Below are 13,581 nucleotides of genomic sequence, written 5' to 3'. Positions count from 1 at the left end.
TGTCAGCTGTGCTAAACCAGCCTGGGGCTCAGTGGTAGACATGCTTTGCATGCAGAAAGTCCCGGGTTCAGTGCCCAGCCTCTCCTTTTGGAGACTCTCAGATGGCCGATGTTGGGAAAGACCTTTCACCGCCTCAGGTCGCGGTGACCTATTGCTGGTCAGAATAGATGGCATAAGAAGAGGCAGCTTCATATGTCTGTATGTGTTGGGAAAAATGGTCTCCCTAATAAGAACATAAGAAAAGCCCTGCTGGATTAGATCAATAGTCCATCTAGTCCAGCATCCTTTCTCACACAGTGGCCAAAACCAGTTCCTCTGGAAGGCCTACAACACGGCATAGAGGCCGAGGCCTTTCCCCAATGTTGCGTCCTGGCTCTGGGATTCAGAGGATTAGTGCCTCTGAATGTGGAGGTTCCCCTCACGCACCATGGCTAGTAGCCACTGGTAGACCTATTCTCCATGATCCTCCATGAATCTATCTAATCCCCTCTTAAAGCTGTTTATTCCTGTGGCCATCACTACATCCCCTGGCAATGAATTTCACATTTTAATCACTCTGTGTAAAGTAGTGTTTCCTTTTGTCTGACCTGAACCTACTGCCCATCAGTTTCATTGGATGCCCTGCTTCCTGCTGCTTAAGGGAAATGCCTTAAAGGAGAGCCAGCGTGGTGTAGGGCTTAGAGTATGGAAGCTAGGTAGGCTCAAATCCCAAGTCCACCACAGAAGCTCACTGGGTGACCTTCGGCCAGTCGCTCTCAGCATGACCTCATAGGGTTGTTGTGAGGATAAAACAGAGGAGACTAGGATGATGATGATGTACGCCACACTGGGTTCCGCAGTGGAGAATAAATGAATAGAATGCCCTTGCTTCTTTTCTGCAGGGCTGTGAGTGCCATGCAAAGCAGGTTTGTGCTTTTGATCTCTGGTTGATGTTTGGCGGTAATGCTTCTGTTGCAGCTTCTGTTCCATTTTTATCCTGTCCTTCCTCCAAGGAGCTCAGGGCAGTGTCCAAGGTTCTCCCCCATTTTACCCTGTCAAGCATCTCCCTGTTACACAGCTAATAACAGAAGAAGGATTTCCTCCAGAGAAAATGTTGCTTATTTGCCCCTTTTTTTGTGGGGTGGGGCTTTAACAGCTGCTCAAGAGGCAGAAATGTGACAGGTAAATATTTTTTCCCCTATACCCTGTGTGGGGTTGTGTTTTAACCATAGAGAAGCACTGATTGGGAACATACCTGATTAATTTCTGCCTCCTGTGCAGTAGCAAAAGCTTCAGAGAATATGCCAGGAAAAGGATTGTCCACTTGATGAATTTTGGTAAGTCCCTGGCTTCTTCCTGTATAGCTCCACCACAACCCTCAGAGCTCTGGTAGTGTTACGTGCTTTTTATATCTTTCCGCTGTGGATGTTTTAAGGGACCAGCACAGTTCTACGACTGCCATCTACTGGTCACAGAGCTAAGCACTCTCCCAAGGACAATTCCCACACTGTCCCCTTGTCCTTAAAAAACCCTAAAAGACATAATATAGCCCTACTCCATTTCTCCCTTCAGGAAAGATCTAAACTATCAAGCATCACAGTTCAATCAGAAAGGTGTTCTCTATATATATTATTGGTGGGGTAGATCTTTCCCTCAACAGGGGAGGAAATGCTTGGAACCTGAAATATGTTATAAAGTCCCAAGGGCAAGAGCAGTCTAAAGGACCAGTTTGGTGGGTTGAACAAATAGTGTCAGCAAGCAAACCCTCTAAGCTTACTTGCCGTTTCTTCTGCCCATTCTCTCAGAAGGAAGCAGCCTGGAACTAAGACGTGGTGGTTGCTGCCAAAGGAGAGCCAAAGGAGATATCAACACAGCCACATCTTCCTAAATACTGTACATTTGTGACAGATTTTAATGGGGACCGTCACCTGATTAAAGAAGGTTTTATTGCTTAACTGATTAAGCCTCTGGGTGGGAAATGAAAGAACACTGTGTGCTTTTTAGCACACATAATCAAAGCAGCATCCCTCTTCCTTTCGTATATAGGAGGGGAGGCCTCTTCTAAGATAGTGTTTTGCCCTCTGTCATATTAATAAGCTCTAGTATCTTAAAACACACACACACATTAAAATCTGCTGCCAAATGAATTAAGGGCTCCTTTTAACATTTGTTAAACCAATTAATGGGCTGAATATTTCTGCTCTTGTTTAGTCTTAATTAGGGGGGAGCTAAGTGGCTCAGTGACAGGATACTCCACATGTACAAGATTTCAGGGCATCTCCTGTAAGAATCTCAGGCAGCAGCTCAAGGCCTCAGTCTGAGATTCTGGAGAACTGCTGCCATTCAGAGTAAACCGAGTAGAGCTAGATGGATTAATGGTCTGACTTGACTTCAGCTCCATGTGTCCAAGAGCATTGTGATCAAGACTCAGATGAACTGTTACATTTCTTCCTCACTACTATCCATGGAAAGAGGGTGCTGAACACTGGTGGGGACAAAATTCTGGGGCCCCACAAGTATATCAAGTTCTCTGAATCCCCAGCTTTCATTAACAAGCCCTTTTCATTGTAGAGACATGCCTTTCCCCTAAAAATATATATCCTGCCTTTCTGCCCTCACAACAACCACCGAGGTGCCTAACAAATTAAGCATACATTTAAACTAACCAAAAACAACAACACATAATTAAAATCAGAGCTAAAATCAAAACACAAAGACATAAAAAACCAACAATTATATCTCCATGACAGAAGGAGTTAGACTTGCTTTGTTTTTCAATGAAAACTGAATTCGGAGACTCTGATGCATATTTGATGTAAATGATATTCTAGTGCCAGTTTTTAAAAGTAAAGCCTCCTGGTAGCAGGGGGAGGAAACATCTGTTGTGGGAACAATCCCAGGGGAAATCTGAGGGACTCAGCTAATGTGCCTCCTCTTTATGGAAGAAACAATCCACCTTTCCCATCTCCCCAGTTTGCCTTCCCCATGAAGCATCTTTACATTGATGCGAGCTTGCTTTTTTTGTTTTGGATGGGCAGAAATATCTTAAAGTCCCCCCCCCCCGTTACTTTTTTGCCTGAGGCTGATGTCTCTCTTCTTCCTGTGTGGCTTATTCCCAGGTAATTTGTGTCTCATCTGCATTTTTTATATAGTCTACTTCAGTATTCTGGTTGGGTCTTTGGGCTGAGGAGTCTTTCTCATTCTGCTTTCATCCCCCCCCCCCCATGGTATCCTATTGCCATCCACATAGGTCACAAGTAAAAGATATGAGAACCCTATACTGTTTCATACCTTAAGAACAATTATTGTTCTATTCATGCTATCAGGAAGCCAGGTTTTGTTAAGATATTTCATTTGAATCAGGGTCATATGGGGAAAGCAGATAGAATCTGTACCCGGAGGTCCATGGTGGTGACTCTAGGTAGCTGTGTAGGCAGCAGTATGTTCCATGCAAATAGGGAATTCAGAAAGATATACTTTGTAAAGTGGCAGAGTGCACGTGTTACATGCAGAACGTTCCAGGGTTCGAACCTGGGCGCTTAAAAGATCTCGCTTAGCAAATGATTCCTCCGTAGGGCACCATTTGCCAGCTATAGTCGACAATACTGATCTCGGAGAATGATCTAATTCTGTATAAAGTGGCTTCATATATTCGCATAGGTCAGTCTTGGCTGAACAGCTGAGACTGTAAATGTAGGTATGAAGGTCAAAAAGCCTCGTCCACAGAGCCTGCTCGGCACCGTCTAACATCGGTCGTACAAAACCCGTCCCCAATTTTCCCACTCCCTGCTGCCACGTGACCACGCCTCTTGCTCCTGCAGAATTTAGGAGAGGGATGAGTTTCATGGGCGTGACGTCACGCGGGAGCTGTGTGGGCGGGGATGTCCTTTCCCCGCTCGCCCATTGGCTACATTTGTCCCCTCTCCGGCCCGGCCTCCCAAAGCCCCTATTGGCTTGTCCAGTCACAAGCCGCCCGTGCCGATCACGAGGCGGCGAAGCGTTCGCCTTTTACTTTCTGTTTGGCCTTTGCCGGCTACCGTTTGGTCCTTCAGAACCGGCCTCTTGGTTGAAGGGGGGAAAAAAAAAGAAGAACACGGCGAAAGAGAAGGCGAGGCTGCTGCCCAAGGGAGGGGGAGTCCCCGCCAGCTCCCTCCTCCTCCTCCTCCTCGGCCGCCATGACGGCGCTGAGCTGGAAGCCGTTCGTGTACGGAGGGCTGGCATCGCTCGTGGCTGAGTTCGGTGGGTGAGACTATAAGAAGCGAGCCAGGTCTCCCGCGCGCCCCCGCCCCGCCCCTTGCCGTTACCGGGCAACACGCCACGCCCCCTTCCCGGGCCCTAGCAACGGCCTAGTCAGATGCCTCTGGGCTCCCTTCCAGAGTTTCTCAGGAGGCCTGGGTGGGTGCGTTTGTTCAGTGCGCTTGAGTCCCCTCTAAGGCGCTCCGGGCAGGCACATGGATCTCTTCCCCTCCTCCATTTTACCCTCGTAACAACCCTGTGGGGTGGGTTAGGCTGAGAAGAATTGGCCTGCGGTCACCCAGTAAAGGTCATGGCAAGTGGGGATTGGGTTAGGCCCTTGTCGGACACTCTTAACTGCTGCACGTTTTCTCCCTAGCAGTCTATTGGGGGGAGGGGGCCGTGAGTTCTCCCCTTTCAGTATTAGAGAGATGATTAGGGCAAAGCAACGTGCACGTATGTGGATATGTTGTTATTCCCATATGAGCATCTCTAGGATTTGTTATGTGTTTATTTTGCCCTTTCTCCGAGAAAAGGTCAGTGATTCTACCCACTTCTGCTTTTATGTTCACAACATCCCTGCTAGGTGGGCTAGGTTGAGGGAAATAGCAGCTGACCTGACAGAGTGCAGTGAGGTTTGAACCACGTATGTCCCTCTAACCATTACTCTGCGTTGTCTCATGATTCAAATCCTGGTCATCAGTGGAGTTCCTTAGGTGACCTTGAGTCAGTCATTCAGGGTTATCACGAGCAATGTTCCCTCTAAGCTGTGGAGTCCTGTGAGCAAGAATTATTTTTTTGTCAGCTACTGGCATTAAAGTTGTGAGCAAGCGAATTGGCTACTGCATAAATTCTTTTGCTCTGGAGCCATCCTTCCTGAGCTAGGACAAAAATGTGTGAGCCGGAGGCTAAAAAACTGTGAGCTAGCTCACACTAACTCAGCTTAGAGGGAACACTGAACACGAGGCTGAAATAGAGAATATGTTGACCTCAGCCCCTCAGAAATGGAGGGTGGGATAAAAATTGAGTAGCGCTTACTATTCAATTAAAACCTTCCTTCTTTGTTACGTCTCCCCCCTTCAGAAAGCAAATGGGGTTACCAGAGACAGGCCTTCTCCCTATTGGTATTTTATCTTTGTAACTCTTTTCATAGCAATTCATGCTGCACCTAGTCTGTTCCATTGTAGATGCAAGACAAGAAAAGTTCCTCTTTTCTCAGCCTTTCAGTTAGTTTTCCCTCTTCTCTCATTGCTTTTGTAGATGTGTTTTATTGATTATACATGCTGTGTTGAGCATCTTACTGATCTGGTTTTGATGCTGCAGTAGGCTATTTTAAATAAGGTTTTAAGGTGGCTGTTTTGTTGCTTTGGGGTTTATGATTGCTTTATTGTTCTGACACATTTCTCAGTCAGCTTTTTTAGAAGAGCCTTTTTGGCTGAGACTTTGTGGGTGATTTGTGTTTGTGTGCACAAGCATATCTTTAGTCATGTAATTACAAAATTTGTACAGTGCCTTTCTGTGCAGTGAGGGCCACCGAGGTGGCTAACAGTTAACACAGTTAAATTTTTATTGTGAAAACAACAATGAAGTCTATTCTGGTATCTTAAATATGACTAGATTTATTGTGTCATAAGCTTACATTCGAATACAGCTTACTTGTCTAATGTCGGATTCACTGCACTCCATTAAGGATATCCGAGTCTAGCTGGTTCAAACCAGAGGTCTGTTTAGTTCAGCACCCAGTTGTTTGATCATCTAGATGTTTCTGGGAACCTTAGAAGGAGACAAGAGCAACAGCCCTCCCCTGCTTTTGGTATCTAGTAACTGTTATTCAGTGGTGTGCCTCTCTGAAAATGTGGGTTTGTCTTGTCTAATGCCTGTACATAAGAACAGTTAGCCATGAATCTGCTGAGTGTGTTTCATAGGCTATCATGGGATGCTCAGGCAACTAGCAGGTATTAGTGGTACCTCATTGCAAAAGTTGCAGACGGTGGGCCTAAAAGGCTGTGAAATGCAAAGTATTATGTTGGCCTCTGCAAGTTACCTAGAACAGCCTCGGGGGGGGGGTTCTCCCTCAAATAATAATGACAAACTTGGCATTTGTCTCCACTGCTGGCTGTTCCACAGGATAGTTATATAATTTGGTGTAGTGGTTTGGTGCCAGCCAGTTTGGTGTAGTGGTTAAGTGCACGGACTCTAATCTGGGAGACCTGGGTTTGATTCCCCACTCCTCCACTTGCACCTGGCTGGATGACCTTGGGCAAGCCATAGTTCTGATAAGAGTTGTTCTTGAAAAAAGAGCAGTTTCTGTCAAGAGCTCTCTCAGCCCCACCTACCTCAGAGGGTGTCTGTTGTGGGGAGGGGAAGGGAAAGGAGTTTGTAAGCCGCTCTGAGACACCTTTGGGTAATGAAGGGCGGGGTGTAAATCCAATCTCTTCTCTTCTTCTTCTAATTTCATTATATAACAATATAAAAAAGTGATATTAAAATTTGCTTATATCATTCTTCCATCCTGTTCTCCCCCACCTGTGAGGTGTTGGATTGTAAGCCACCTTGAGACCATTGGGAGAAAGGCGGTATATAATTGTGACATATGAAAAAGTATATAGGACTTTAGAATGTTCAAATTATTTCTCATACATTATTTCACTAATCATTATGACAGCCCTTCAGTATAGGTGAGTATTACTGCAGAAGCATGGCATGACTTATCTTTGTACACCTACCAAATTTGATGAATCTGAACTGGAGAACACCCTGATACACAGATACCATATTGTAGTGGCTAAGAAACCCTGCTATCAAGATGGCAACACTTCTGTAGAATTGCTTACTTTTGGCAGGGTGTAGTGTTGGTGAGGCTTTACCTGTGCCAGGTTAAATATGACATTTCTTGGCAGTGGAATGGTTTGTGGTTGTGCCACGCACATGTAAGGCACCCATTTTGGAAAGTGGCCAGTTTGCCAGTACTTCAAAGTAAAATGAGGTTTCCAAAGAAAGATCAAAATATGCCTGTTGTGGTTCCATTTCTGACACTTTGTAAACTTAGCTGTGGCCAGAACCTGAGTAGAAGACGCTCAGTGGGACTTCATTAGCGCCACCAGAGCTCCTTGGAGAAATGCGAGGACTTCATTGGCACCACCAGAGCTCCTTGGAGAAATGGAGCAAATCAATTTTAATGCTTCAGTCTGAGTGGCTGAAGTTAGCACAAACCGTTTTTGTAGGAAGAAAACAAAATACATGAGCTTGCTTGCATCCCACTCTAATACATGTGTCACTATTAGATATTTGTTTTTATTTTGTTTATTAGATTTATATACTACTTTTTGACCAGCCAGTCTTTCAATGTGGCTTATACCATTTGAAAAGACAAGTTTAACTCATTACATAATTTTTGCTATTCATTTAGTTATATTTATAGTTTGCTTTTCTCACTTGGACTCAGGGCGGAGTCAATAAAATAAACAGATGGGACATTCAGTAAACAATGCAATAGGATTGGGGTTGTAAAACCAACTAGAAGTCTAAAAACAGAAGTGAAGCAAAGCATAAATATTAACATGACATGTTAAATGATGTAAAATTCCATAGTAGGATCCTAGTTTTAACAAGCTGTAAACAGTAATAATTTGTCTGACTAACGGTGTGAATCATTTAGTATAGTGCAGGTCTGTTGCCTGCACTGAAAAACGCTTTGGAATAATTCAGTTTTGCATACGTTGCAGAAATCTATGAGAGTGGAGCTTTCCTGACCTCCTTATGCAGGCCATTCCACAAAGTGAACAAAGCAGGTATATGGGCCCATTTGATGAGTAGTTTTTATACCTCACTTTTCTCTACCTTAAGGAGTCACAGAACAGCTTACAATCACATTCCCTTCCTCTCCCCACAACAGACACCTTGTGAAGTAGGTGGGGCTGAGAGAGTTCTGAGAGAACTGTCACTGGCCCAAGGTCATCCAGCAGGGTTCATGTGGAGGAGGAGTGCGGAATCAAACCCAGATCTCCAGATTAGAGTCTGGTGCTCTTAACCACTGCACCTGCAGAAGAGCATTCATCTTCTATAGCATACCATCCTTCTCTCATTATCTTCTAACCAGCTAAAGAAAACTCACCCCATTGTCCCCTTGGCTGCAAAACACTGCTTCTCAGACACAGTTACATATCCAGTGGTGAGTGCGCATAAGAATTACACATGGGCTGGTGCCCGAAGAATGATGTTTCCATGAACTGTGCAACTCTCTTAATGTCCCAGGAAGCAAAACACAAAGGAAATGGGTAGTGTTCTGTTGAGTGGAATCACAGTCGCCTGCGTTCATAGCCACAACTGTGTTGTCTGAGCTGCGGCCTCTCTTCTGTTGCAGGGACTTTCCCCGTGGATCTCACCAAAACACGACTTCAGGTTCAAGGCCAAAGCATCGATGCCCGTTTCCGAGAGATCAAATACAGGGGCATGTTCCATGCCTTGTTTTGCATCTACAGGGAGGAAGGCGTGCTAGCACTGTACTCTGGGTAAAGTCTTCCACTTTTCATATAACATCTTCCCCTAGAACACCTCAGCTATTTTCCCTAACCTTTTGGTTGAGGTTTTGGATCCTGTATCTGTCTAAGTTGGATTGTTGAGATATGGGTGGAGCAGCAGTGCCATTATTCTGCTGAATGAGTCTAAGCCGTCTTTCCTCCTCTCCTGCTGCAGAATTGCTCCAGCCTTGCTAAGACAAGCATCTTATGGCACCATAAAGATTGGCATATATCAGAGCTTGAAGCGGCTGTTTGTGGATCGCTTGGAAGGTCAGTGCTTTTTAAAAACTTAATCTGTAAAGTACTTTGTTGATGGTACTGTATAAATAATTTCTTGTTGTTTAGCTGGTTGCCTCCTATATGCTGCTTGGGCTTTCTCCTTTTGTGCCTTTGGGTTCTATATCCTCAGTGTGGACACTAAGATACAGGGAAATTACATCTATAGGTGCCATAGAGTATCGATTTTTTAATACCTTAAAGATGAAAACCTTTTGAGCTAACAGCTGTCTGTCTCCACTTACTTGCTGTATCTTTATCTGCAGTGTCTTTGAGTGTGAGAAAAGTACTTCTTCTCAGAACTGGGCAAGTTGTTGCAGCCAGGAAAGTTCTAGTCTTCGTTCAGGCAACTTTCTGCTATTTAGCCGTCTCTTGATCCATTTCTAGCAAACTCTGCAGCACATTCTGCACATCAGGACTGAATGCCAAAGCAGCTCAGATGTCTCGTTTTCCTTTAGAAACTTACAGCTCGGTGCTGTTGCTCTTAAGCACCCATTGGTGCTGCTCTCACATTACAGATGGAACCACTGATACCGACTGGAGAAGGACTGACTCTAAAACCTACGACAGTCAACAATCATTCCTTGATTAGAAACCAACAAGCATACCTCCTAGCTTTTCTTTCCACTCCCCAGCACGGGTTCCTCTGTCTGCTCCTGTGTCAAATGTGCTGTGTTGTGGTCTCTGTGCTTCTGGGTACTATGTCCTAAATGTTTGTTTTCCTGCAGGCCCAGGGTAGCCAGTGACCCGGTCTCCTTTGGAGAGTGCTGCGGTCAGTACCACTGCCCTTTCCCAGCATAACTGCTCTAACTCTTGGCCTTTCTGTTCTGGACTAATAACCTAATCTAGTTTGCTGGGGTTGTTTCCCCCTGTGTTGGGATAGTTGTTCCAGGTGTCAGTAGAATCCCCACTACCAAAGCTCTTTGGATGTGGCCATGGGGAGTGGGTGGCTTTCCTTCAGAGGGAGATAACTGCACTGAGTCCACTCCCTTACTCTCATATGCTAAGCTGCAGAAATCGCACAATGCTGTCCTCAATATCTTAGACCCAGGAGAGAGGAGGCTGGAAAATAGGAGCAGTTGGTCTTTGTATAGTGGTGTATCCTTGCCTTCTGTTTTCCCTCCTGAAATCTACTCTGATATTGTCCTCAAGCACACAGTCTTGGTTTCTAAGTCCATCCCAAATATCTTCTTCCTCATTGCAGATGAAACGTTACTGATCAATGTAATCTGTGGGGTGGTGTCAGGGGTGATCTCCTCTACACTGGCAAATCCGACAGATGTGCTGAAGGTAAGAGGGGCTTCCTGTACTAAATGCCTGCTACTTTCTTGGCCAATATTTTCCCACTGTGACCTACAGATGCTACATTGTCATGTTCCCCAAGGCTCTAGCACTGCTGTACCTGCTGCTTCATGTGTCTCATACTGTTCATCCCTAAGACCACCAGATAGGCAAAGAAAGGCTGAATATTATATTGCTCAGTTGCTGTGTTAGTGTAGTTCAGCAGATTCATGTAATTGTGTGTGTGTGTTTGTGATAAGTGGCATTGAAAGGTGTGAAACAGCAGTCTAGGTCAGGGGTGGCCCAACTTGCTTAATCTAAGAGCCACATAGAATAAATGTCAGATGTTTGAGAGCCGCATGACGTGAACAAATATTACACACGTTTTAATTGAAAAATATGCAGATTGGCTTTTTATTACCATTAAATGAGACTGCCATAAATAAAAACAAAAGGGGGTAAAAACGGATATTGATAATATTTATTTATAGTGATATTTCTAGGCTTTTGGGGGGGGGGCTTTGAGAACATTTAAATTTAAAGTTGCTTTCTTTCTGCTCCCCCCCCCCACACACACACACCTCAAGCTTACCCAGGGAGGGGAGCACTGGCTGGGAAAAAGAGGACCAATCGGGGAGGCATGCCTCCCCTTTGCTTCCCCAGCTGCCCTGCCGGGAGCCACACAATATGTGTGAAAGAGCCACATGTGGCTCCCAAGCCACAGTTTGGCCACCCCTGGTCTAGGTTTATCCTTCCTGACCCAGTTGAAAATATGTACACTTAGTCTGTTGGTCTCCCAAACAATGATTTTTGTTTGGTGCTGGTGTTCTAAATGTTCAGGAACTGTGTTTGCTTCTCTACTAGGAAAGTCACTCGCTGCTGTGTCTCTTGCTCTCCTTTTAGATCCGAATGCAAGCACAGGGCAGCCTGTTCCAAGGTGGAATGATTCACAGCTTCATTGACATCTACCAGCAGGAAGGCACACGGGGGCTTTGGAGGGTGAGTGCTGCCTGGGCATGTTCTGTCTTTCTCCAACCACAATCTTGCTCTCAGAATGCCTCCATGTCACCTGCCTGTCCTGTGCAGCTATGCTTAGGAGAGAGGAAACCCTTGCAGATGATCTCCTTCAGAACAATAGGAGATGCTTCAGTTTGATTCTAGAGTCTACGAAGGTAGCCATATTCTTTTGGGGTAGTGCCAAAAGCAGCAGGATCCACCCTGATGATGAGGGAGGACAGTATTACCAACTGGCCCACATTCCCACTTGTCTAAAAATTCCCTCCATGGCTGACTGCTCTACGTTTGCCTCTATCCTGAATGTTCCCTCAGAGTGAGAGAATATTGCCTGGCTGTGTGCCATGCAACTGATGAATAGTTTTGTTTATGTCTTCGTTATTTGAAATATTTATATCCTGCCTTAACTCCTTGGACTCAAGGTGGCTAGCAAAGCAGTAAGTTGCAAAAACATTTTTAAAAACCCAATAAATCAGCAAGATGAAAACTGCAGCCATATCTGTCAAACCATTTCCCCATCACCTGATGCCCTTTGAAATAAAGCTGTTCTACACACCTTCCTGAAGAAGGTGAAGGCATCTGCCACACCCACGTGATTAGCCATTTCAAAGGACTGCTCCTACCACAGAAAAAGCCTGTGACCTGCCTGTAGCCAGACAGATGGTCCCGAGAGCGTTAGTCCTGAGCTTAAATGGTTCAGGAGAAGTCATTGATACTGTCCCGGATTTAAGGAACTACAGTATTAAATACAGGACTGGGATTTTTCACAAATATGTCATCAGAAAAGGGGGTTGTCTTACATTGGCATAGAAGTTACGAGTTATTTTTAAGTGGATGTTTTCCTTTCATGTAAATACCATTGTTTTGGCTGATACGCTTTGGTCTGTATGTGCTGTCACGCCATTCTTGGCTGTGATATCAGTGTGGGTTAATGCAAGCCTGTGCTATCTGCTACAGTTTGGCAGGAGCAATATGTCACGGCAAGCATGAAGTTCAGCGTTCTGTTTATATCTGTTTATATTTTATATATCGATAAGTTTTTAGCCCTGATGACTATGAAGATGTCAGCACAGCAGTTACTGTTTCTGTTCTTTAGAGAGAATGGAAGAAAGGACAGCAAAGAGAGGATAATGCCAGTCTCTCGGGTACGTGCTCCAGATCAAGGCAGATAAGTCCCCAATGGTTTTGGAGTGCTATTTGGCCCTAGTGCCAGCTAAATCTGGAGTTTGGGAATGCTGTTTGGCCCTAGTGCCAGCTAAATCTGGGGCTCTAGTCAGACATCACAAGTGTGCTTGTTTTGAGCACAAACCTCATTTACTGTCAGGCTCATGTGCTTCCTTCCTCACGTAGACTGGACTTCCTGCTTTTGGAAGTCTTCAGTCTAAAGTTGTTGAAGCACCTGCATTTGGATTGGACGTGCTGGAATCCCAAGTACTCATGTTCAGATGACACAACAGATTGGAGGCAGCCTGGGTCCGTAGCAAATACTGGCTGGTGCTACCAGCCTTCTTTCTAAGTGTTAATGGTATCCAAAGTGGTCCTGGCAAAGCAGAAGAGAAGGTGGGTTGAAGGATACAGGGAAAGGTACCGAATAACCTGGTAACCCTTTATAATAATAATTCTTCACATTGATATCTCATCCATTCTCTAAAGTGCTCATGGCAGCTTGTGTGAGATTTTCCCCAATGTAACATTCACAGCAGCCCTGTAAAGTAGGTGCTGATCATAGCGACTGCCAGAGCTTTTTTTGTAGAAAAAGCCCAGCAGGAACTCATTAGCATAATAGGCCACACCCAACAACAGAAACTCATTAGCATATCTAACCACACCCATGAGAGCATAGCTCATTAGCATATTAGGCCGCACCCCCATGTTACCAGAAGTATAGTCATCCAGCCACACCCACCTTTTGCTTCTTATTCTGTTTACCTTGTTTGTTGTCAAAACCCAGGGCTTTTTTCGTAGCAGGAACTCCTTTGCATGTTAGGCCACACCCCTAATGTAGCCAATCCTAATGAGTTTCTGCTTGTGGGTGTGGCCTATTATGCTAATGAGTTCCTGCTGGGCGTGGTCAACTTGGGAGCCAGCTGGAACTCCGTTCCTGTGCGTTCCTGCCCAAAAATAGCTCTGGCGACTGCTGAAAGTCACCAAGTAGGTTTTCTAGATGTGAAGGGTTTTGTGTTCTGTTCTCCCTGGTTGGTCCCAGGTGCTATTTAGGTCATCACATGCACTTTAATGTGTGTGCCCTTTACTGTACCTCTGGGGTTTTAATAGAGTT

At 45.1% G+C, this 13,581-nt stretch overlaps 1 protein-coding gene across 1 annotated transcript in view; it reads left to right on the top strand.

Moving 5' to 3' along the window:
- Window positions 1-4,008: 4,008 nt before the first annotated feature.
- Window positions 4,009-13,581, top strand: part of SLC25A14 (solute carrier family 25 (mitochondrial carrier, brain), member 14) — an 18,124-nt gene continuing 8,551 nt past the window's right edge. Inside the window, exons 1-5 of the mRNA XM_015406156.1 lie at window positions 4,009-4,218; window positions 8,576-8,723; window positions 8,908-9,002; window positions 10,213-10,298; window positions 11,193-11,288. Coding sequence (XP_015261642.1) covers window positions 4,155-4,218; window positions 8,576-8,723; window positions 8,908-9,002; window positions 10,213-10,298; window positions 11,193-11,288 — 489 coding nt within the window. The 5' untranslated portion in view covers window positions 4,009-4,154. The remainder of the gene's footprint in view (window positions 4,219-8,575; window positions 8,724-8,907; window positions 9,003-10,212; window positions 10,299-11,192; window positions 11,289-13,581) is intronic.

This window comes from Gekko japonicus, unplaced genomic scaffold (assembly GCF_001447785.1).
Source record: "Gekko japonicus isolate JY-2015 unplaced genomic scaffold, Gekko_japonicus_V1.1 scaffold1040, whole genome shotgun sequence".
Taxonomy (NCBI): Eukaryota; Metazoa; Chordata; class Lepidosauria; order Squamata; family Gekkonidae; genus Gekko; species Gekko japonicus.
Note: the sequence above shows the minus strand (reverse complement) of the source record. Positions and strands in the feature narration are given on the sequence as shown.